The sequence below is a fragment of the Phaseolus vulgaris genome, chromosome 4 (genome assembly GCF_000499845.2).
Source record: "Phaseolus vulgaris cultivar G19833 chromosome 4, P. vulgaris v2.0, whole genome shotgun sequence".
Lineage (NCBI taxonomy): Eukaryota > Viridiplantae > Streptophyta > Magnoliopsida > Fabales > Fabaceae > Phaseolus > Phaseolus vulgaris.
Window position 1 is genome coordinate 29,669,534 of NC_023756.2, and position 7,732 is coordinate 29,677,265.

General features: G+C 49.0%; 2 protein-coding genes across 2 annotated transcripts; both read left to right on the forward strand.

The window, feature by feature from the left end:
- On the forward strand, positions 1-4,008 carry LOC137838621 (uncharacterized). The gene is made up of 4 exons (XM_068647863.1): positions 1-156; positions 262-1,699; positions 1,803-2,767; positions 3,391-4,008. The coding sequence occupies exons 1-4, from the start codon at positions 1-3 to the stop codon at positions 4,006-4,008; spliced, it is 3,177 nt and encodes a 1,058-aa protein (XP_068503964.1).
- A 1,523-nt stretch (positions 4,009-5,531) lies between these two features.
- Positions 5,532-6,581, forward strand: LOC137838622 (uncharacterized). Its single transcript, XM_068647864.1, has 2 exons — positions 5,532-5,624; positions 6,039-6,581. The coding sequence occupies exons 1-2, from the start codon at positions 5,532-5,534 to the stop codon at positions 6,579-6,581; spliced, it is 636 nt and encodes a 211-aa protein (XP_068503965.1).
- The last annotated feature ends 1,151 nt before the right edge of the window (positions 6,582-7,732 follow it).

Below are 7,732 nucleotides of genomic sequence, written 5' to 3' on the forward strand. Positions count from 1 at the left end.
ATGGCTTTGCATTTCAAAGAAAAGTTGAAACTGTTGAAGGCTGATTTAAAAGAGTGGAACAAGAAGGTTTTTGGCAATGTCTTTCAGCAGGGGGATGAGATCCAAAAAAGGATACATGAATTGGATGCAAAAGATGACGAGAGTGAGTTGGATGAGGTGGGTAGGGAAGAGAGGAAGTGGTTGTTAGCGTAATTGAGAAGTAATAACCTTAGTCAGGAGGCCATTTATCAGTAGAAGGCTCGCATCAAATGGCTGAAGCAGGGGGATTTGAACACAAAGTACTTTCACTCGACCATAAAATGGAGAAGAGCAAGGAATGGGTTCAACGGGGTGAGAGACAATGGTGTGTGGTATGAAAATCAGGGTGAGGTGAAGGACAAGGTCCGAATGTTTTTCAAAGAGAGGTTCTCTGGCGATGATCGTTTGAGCGTCAAGCTAGATAATGCAAGTTTTAATAGGATCTCTGAAGAAGACAATATCGGGTTGGTAGGAAGGATTTCTGATGAGGAGGTAAATGAGGCAGTGTGGAGCTGTGGCAGTGATAAAAGCTTGGGACCTGACGGCTTCAATTTTGGCTTTATCAAGTTATGTTGGGAGGAGATGAAGGCAGACATCATTAGGGCAGTGCATAATTTTGAGGAAGAAGGGAGATGGCCAAGGGGGACGAATGCCTCTTTTATATCGTTAATCCCTAAAGTTGAAAATCCCCAGTGCTTGAACGAGTTCAGGTCGATATCTCTGGTCGGGTGCATGTACAAAATTGTGGCAAAGATTCTGTCAAGCAGGTTGAAGAAAGTTTTGCACAAGGTCATTGATGTGAGACAGTCGGCGTTCTTGGAAGGTAGGGGGACTGTGGATAGTGTCTTAGTAGCAAATGAAGTGTTGGAGGATATCAAGAGGAGAAAGAGCAGTTGTATTTTCTTTAAGGTTGACTATGAGAAGGCATACGACTCAATTGATTGGAGGTTCTTGTTCTATATGCTGGAGAGATTAGGCTTCTGTGGGAGATGGGTCGGCTGGATTAGAGCGTGCCTTGAGTCCTCATCAGTGTCTGTGCTTGTGAATGGGAGTCCGACTCAGGAGTTTAAGCCCACGAAGGGGGTGAGGCAAGGAGACCCGCTGGCACCTTTTCTGTTTCTCATTGTGGCAGAAGGTCTAGCCGGAGTGGTAAGGATGGCGGTCGATAAGGATTTAATAGAGAGTGTGGAGATCGGAGGTAGGCTCACCAAGGTAAATATGTTGCAGTTTGCGGATGACACGTTTTTTCTATGTAAAGCGAGTACTCACAGTGTGTTTGTCATCAAGGCCATTCTTATATGTTTTGAGTTATCGTCTGGGTTGAAGGTTAATTTCCGGAAGAGTAGTGTTGGAGGGATAGGGTGCAATAATCTCTTGTTACAGCGTTTCGCGACGGTCTTGAATTGCGCCACGATGAAGACTCCGTTTAAATATCTGGGCATGCTTGTACGAGGAAATCACAGAAGAAGTAAGTTTTGGGAAGAGGTGGTGGAAAGAGTGAGGGGGAGACTAGGCAGATGGAAGGGCAAGTTTATATCCATGGCTGGGAGACTTTGCTTGATTAAGTCGGTGTTATCTGCTTTGCCTTTATTCTATATGTCTCTTTATAAAATGCCGGTTACGGTGGCGAATGAAATTGTTATATTGCAGAGGAATTTCTTGTGGGGCTGGGGGTCAGAAGGCAGGAGAATCGTGTGGGCCTCGTGGGATAAGGTGTATGCGCCAAAAGAAGAAAGGGGGGCTTGGTATGACTGACATAAGGCGCTTCAATATTGCTTTGATAGGAAAATGGATTTGGCACCTAGGTTCAGAGAAGCAGGGTTTGTGGACAGAGGTGGTGGATTCAAAATATGGAGGTTGGAGGGACTTACAAAGGCAAAGAAAGAACCGATTGGATTCTCTTTGGTGGAGGGATTTGAAGGATGTTTGGGCTCTAAACATTTGGAAAGATAATTTTGAGGACAACATCTCGTGGGAGGTTGGGAATGGGAGGGAGATCAGGTTCTGGGATGATAGTTGGGCAGGCAGTGTAGCCTTAAAAGAGTTATTCCCGAGGCTTCATTCCATATGTACGAACAAGGATTCGTTGCTTTGGCAGGTTAGGGAGTGGTCTGAAAGCTTGGGGTGGGTATGGAAGATCGAATGGAGAAGAAACTTGTTTGAATGGGAACGAAGTCTGGAGTGTCAGCTGATGCATATTCTGGGAGGTCAGATGGGGATGACAGACAAGGAGGATAGGTGGGCATGGAATGATACAAGGACAGAGAGGTTCACAGTTAAATCAGCATACAGCATACTCAGGGACGTATATCAGGGGGAGGAGACAGAGGTATATCTGGGTTTTTGGAAGCTAAAGGCGCAACCTTCTGCTCATCTCTTGGCGTGGAGGGTATTGGAAGACAAAATAGCAACCAAAGCCAATCTGGCAAGGAGGGGGGTAGGGCTAATCACCAATATTTGTAGCCTGTGTGGGGAGGAGGAGGAAACTACGTCCCATTTGTTCTGTACATGTAGGGTGGCTTGGCTTGTGTGGGAAAAGTGCCATGAGTGGGTGGGGATGACCTTTGTGAGCCATAGGGATCCGAAGAACCACTTTTTAAGCTTCCGGATGAGTGGGGTCACGGAAAGCATGAATCAGGTTTGGGGGGGTGTGTGGATAGCTGTGGTTGGGGAACTGTGGAATTATAGGAATAGGAAGGTGTTTAGAAGTGGCAGGGTAGACCATATTGAAATTTTTGCTATGTCGCAGGTTAAGGCGTGGTCATGGGTAGTGTGTAAAGCACGAGGCGCTTGTTTTTCTTTCTCCGATTGGTGTCTTGAGCCAATGGTCTGTATGAGGTCTGTTATATTTCCTAGGAACTCCTCCTCTTGAGTGGAGTAGCTGGTCCATGCGTGTAAGGTAGGTTTTCTGTATAAGGGTTGAGATATCCCTGAAATATCTCTTTTTATTCATTCTTTTTTTGCCGATAAAAAAAAAAAAACGGATGGCTTTGCATCCCGCACGGAGAATATAAGGTACTTGGTGGTTAACGCTTCCTCAGCCTATAATATTCTGTTGGGGAGACCAACTTTGAATAGGCTAAGGGCGGTAGAATCAACACGCCACATGAAGATGAAGTTACCGGACTTGAGCGAGAAGGTGATAACCATCAAGTCGGACCAACAAGAGGCTAAGAAGTGCTACGAGAATAGCCTCAAGACCAAAAGGAGGGTGTTCATGGTTACAAAATGCCCACCTAGCAGAGACGGGGACGCCCGCGCAGGGCCTCCCACGCAGAAAGCGCTCGGGAGGGACGACCCGAGCCAACAGGGGATATTGTGGAAAGACAGATCGGGGGTAGAACGTTTAAGCTTGGTAGGTTGTTGGATCAGGCAGAGCAGGACCAGGTCGTTGGGGTGATAGCACGGCACCTGGACGCTTTCGCCTGGTCCGCCTCGGACATGCCAGATATAGACCCAGATTTCCTGTGTCACCGCCTCACCATGGACCGCAAGGTCAGGCCTGCCTGCCAGAGGAGGAGGAAGTTCAATGAAGAGAGGCGGCAGGTCATCAAGGAAGAGACGAAGAAGTTGTTGGGTGTCAGCCACATCAGAGAAATTCAATACCCAGAGTGGTTGGCAAATGTGGTCTTGGTGAAGAAGGCCAATGGGAAGTGGAGAATGTGTGTGGACTTCACCGACCTCAACAAGGCATGCCCAAAGGATTCGTACCCCTTATCGAGCATCGACGCCTTGGTGGATAGCGCCTCGAGCTGTAAGATGCTTAGTTTCTTAGATGCCTTCTTTGGGTACAACCAAATCAAGATGCACCCTAGAGACGAGTGCAAGACGGCGTTTGTGACTGAGACGTCTTGTTACTACTACACGGTGATGCCCATCGGGGTGAAGAATACGGGCACCACCTACCAAAGGTTGATGGATAGGGTTCTTGCACCCATGATAGGCAGGAATGTGCAGGCTTACGTGGATGACATAGTGGTGACCTCGTAGGAGAGGGGTAAGCATGTGTCTGATCTAGAAGAGCTATTTGCGATGATAGCTAAGTATCGGTTGAAGCTAAACCCTGAAAAGTGCGTGTTCGGGGTCGAGGCGGGAAAGTTCTTGGGTTTCCTACTCACCGAGCGTGGGATAGAGGCAAACCCGGAGAAATGTGCGGCAATCCTTGCCATGAGAAACCCGACCTCGGTCAAGGAGGAGCAGCAATTGACCGGGCGGATGGTTGCCCTGTCCAGATTTGTGTCGACTGGAGGGGAAAAAGGACACCCTTATTTCCAGTGTTTGAGAAGGAATAGCTGGTTCGTGTGGACTGAAGAGTGCGAGGAGGCTCCTTAAGTTAAAGGAGTATCTAGCTACCCCTCCCATGTTGTGCAAGCCGCAGTTGGGCACTCCGCTCCGATTGTACTTTGCTGTAATGGAGCGGGCGATTAGCTTGGTCCTCGTCCAAGAACAGGACCAGGTACATAAACCAATATACTTTGTGAGAAGGACCGGAGGTGAGATGCCAGGCCCTGGAGAAGGAGGCCTTGGTCGTGGTATTCTCGGCTAGGAGGCTTTGACATGACTTCCAAAGTCTCGCAGTGGTGGTGATGACGGACTTACCTATCCGAAAAGTGCTGCAGAAGCCGGACGTAGCAGGAACGATGGTACGTTGTGCAGTGGAGCTCTCGGAGTTTGATGTTTAGTACGAACCCCGAGGCCCCATCAAGGGCCAGGTGTATGCAGATTTTGTAGTAGAACTCTCCCCGACAGATGCACGACAAGGGGAGGAGGCCAGCTTCAGATGGGTGCTTTTAGTGGATGGATCATCCAACCAGCAAGGTAGTGGAGCTGGCGTGATCTTGGAAGATACCGCACGGGCTATTGATTGAGCAGGCCTTAAGGTTCGCTTTCAAGGCCAGCAACAATCAAGCGAAGTATGAAGCCTTTATCGCCAGCATGCTCTTGGTTAAGGAGATGGGAGCGCAAAGCTTATTGGCAAAGAGCGACTCCCTTTTATTCACAGGTCAGGTGACTGTCCAAGTCTTGAAGAGTTCGTTCGCGGTGTTTGAGCTGGTACACATCCCGAGAGAGCAAAATGCCTGAGCTGACTTGCTAGTCAAGCTCGCCAATTCGGGCAAGGGGGAAGGCAGAGGACAGTGATACAAGAAACCCTCAAAGCACCACGGACATTCGTCGCTGATAATATGGTGGGCGTTCATCAGGTCAGTATGATTAGGGGAGGGGCGAGGAGTCATCGGTCATTGACTCAGGAGACCCTGAGGACGCCCAGTGTAAGCGGTTACCCGGTCTCGCAGGGGGATCCTATGCAGGTATGCACAGTTGAGGAGGGGGACACATGGATGACACCCTATAGGCGCTACCTAGCGGATGGGATACACCCATTGGAGCCCGGGAAGGGCAAGAAGATAAAGAGGAACTCTGCCAAGTACACCCTTGTGGATGGGGAGCTGTTCAGAGACATGGGTTCACCCACCCAATCTTGGTGTGTGAGTGGAGACCAGTGTACGCGAATAATGGCTGAGCTCCACGAGGGAATCTGTGGTAGCCATGTTGGTGGTAGGTCCCTGACATTAAATGTCGTTCGTGCAGGGTATTACTGGCCAACAGTAAGAGAAGATTGCACGAAGTACGCCCAGCGGTGCAAGTAGTGTCAACAGCACGTCGATTGGCACAAGGCGCCGCCAGAAGAGTTGAGGTCGATTTACAACCCGTGGCCATTTCACACTTGGGGAATCGACATTCTGGGGCCCTTTCCTTTGGCGGTAAGATAGATGAAGTATTTTGTAGTGGCCATTGAATACTTCACAAAGTGGATAGAGGCTGAGCCAATAGTGCAAATCACAACTCACAAGATACAACACTTCATGTGGAAGAATATAGTATGCCGTTTTGGTGTGCCGAGGCGTCTAGTTTCCAACAAAGGCACACATTTTGCGAGCCAACAACTGGGCAAGTTGTGCACGGAGGTCGGAATAAAACAGGTGTTCGCATCGGTTGAGCACCCACATACAAATGGATAGGTTGATTCCGCCAACAGAGTTCTACTCAGCGGTCTGAAGAGAAGACTCGAGAAGGCTAAAGGAACCTGGGCAGAGGAGGTTCCTAGGATAGTGTGGGCTTACCACACCACGCCTCAGTCCACCACTAGAGAGACAGCCTTCAGCTTGGTGTACGGGTCGGACGCAATGATTCCGGTAGAGATTCAAGAGAGTTCGCCACATTTTCAAAGTTTCATGGCTGAGGAGTCTAACAAGGAGAGAAAGGTGAACCTGGATCTGCTAGATGAGGTCAGGGAGGAGGCGAGGATTAAAGTTGAAGCATTGAAGAGAAGGGTGGAGCACAAGCACAGTTCCAAGTTAAGGCCTAGACAGTTCCAGGTAGCTGACCTGGTAATGCGACAGACTCACCCATATCAGCTGGAGAACAAGCTGCCCCCCAAGTGGACTGATCCTTTCAGGGTGATGGAGGTCCTCGGCAACGGGGCGTACAGGCTTGAGACTCTAGAAGGAGGCGCAATTCCTCGTACATGGAATGCAGCCAATCTCAAGTTTTATTTCAGTTGAACTTTAGCATTGTACACAGTTTAAGGGGACGCACTTTTTCCCTTTTTAAGGGTTTTTTAAGAGGTCACCCAATAAAGTTACGATTGAAGTATACATATTCTTGAATTTTTATACAATGCAGGGACGAACCTGTTGCCTTGGTGTTTAGACACCTCAAGAGGGAGTGGCAACTTCCTTTAGGACGCCTCCTCCTCGAGCATGGGCGCCAAGCGCGAACAACAAAGTTCAGTCAGGAACGAACCTGTCGTCGTGGTGTTTAGACACCTCGAGAGGGAGTGGCAGCTTCCTTTAGGACGCCTCCCCCTCGAGCATGGGCGAAGTACGAACAACAAGTTTCAGTCAGGGGCGAACCTGTCGCCTTGGTGTTTAGACACCTCGAGAGGGAGTGGCAGCTTCCTTTAGAACGCCTCCCCCTCGAGTGTGGGCGCCAAGTGCGAACAGCAAGGTTCGACCAAGCGAGGTCCCCCTTTGCTCGTGAGCAAAGATGAGGCTGGATGAACGCCTTGAGGCTAGAAACCTTGAGAGAGAGTGGCAATTCCCGCGTATGACGCCTCCTCTCAAGTGTCGACGCCAAGGCTAAGCGAAAGGATTCCCAGTTAAGTTCTCTCTTGTCTTAGGGGCAAAGATGAGGCCAGTTAGCATATCTCCCCCGACTACAAAGGAAAGGGTGAGGATCAGTAGTGCAGTTTCCTTGCCCAAACAGAATTAAGGCAAGGCCAGCAAAAGGTTCACGTATGACCAGGCGGTCGAAGCAAGAAGGAAGAACGACGAGAGAACGTGTTACCTAAGGTTCAAATTTTTTAAGGTCATCGTATGTGAAGGTTGTTAGCATCAAAGCGTTGTAGGCAAGTTAACAGTTAAAAGCAGAATGGCTACAAGCAACATAACACGGCATGTAAGGAAGAGCAAATTGTATTAAATTACAAAGGTTTTGGAAAACATAGTCTTAAAGTCAAAGTTACAAGCTCCTTAAGGGCATCTAGACACGATTTGCCCATCCACGACGTGGTTCGACGTTGCAAATGGGGAGACATCCATTTCAGGATGCTTGCAAGCAACCTAAGCAAGGGTGTCCTCAAATCCCGCTGCGTGCGCATGAGCTGCATCGTCGATGAGCTCTGTCTTGACCTTCCCGAAGACTTCGACTTGAA

Bases quoted from the DNA above. Each gene is read 5' to 3' on its own strand.
- LOC137838621 (XM_068647863.1), top strand. From the start codon at position 1: ATGGCTTTGCATTTCAAAGAAAAGTTGAAACTGTTGAAGGCTGATTTA. The intron at 1,700-1,802 runs GCAGGAGAATCG...TTGCTTTGATAG, and splicing joins GTGGGGCTGGGGGTCAGAAG to GAAAATGGATTTGGCACCTA. The intron at 2,768-3,390 runs GTTAAGGCGTGG...TTGTTGGATCAG, and splicing joins AAATTTTTGCTATGTCGCAG to GCAGAGCAGGACCAGGTCGT.
- LOC137838622 (XM_068647864.1), top strand. From the start codon at position 5,532: ATGGCTGAGCTCCACGAGGGAATCTGTGGTAGCCATGTTGGTGGTAGG. The intron at 5,625-6,038 runs GTAAGAGAAGAT...ACAAATGGATAG, and splicing joins CAGGGTATTACTGGCCAACA to GTTGATTCCGCCAACAGAGT.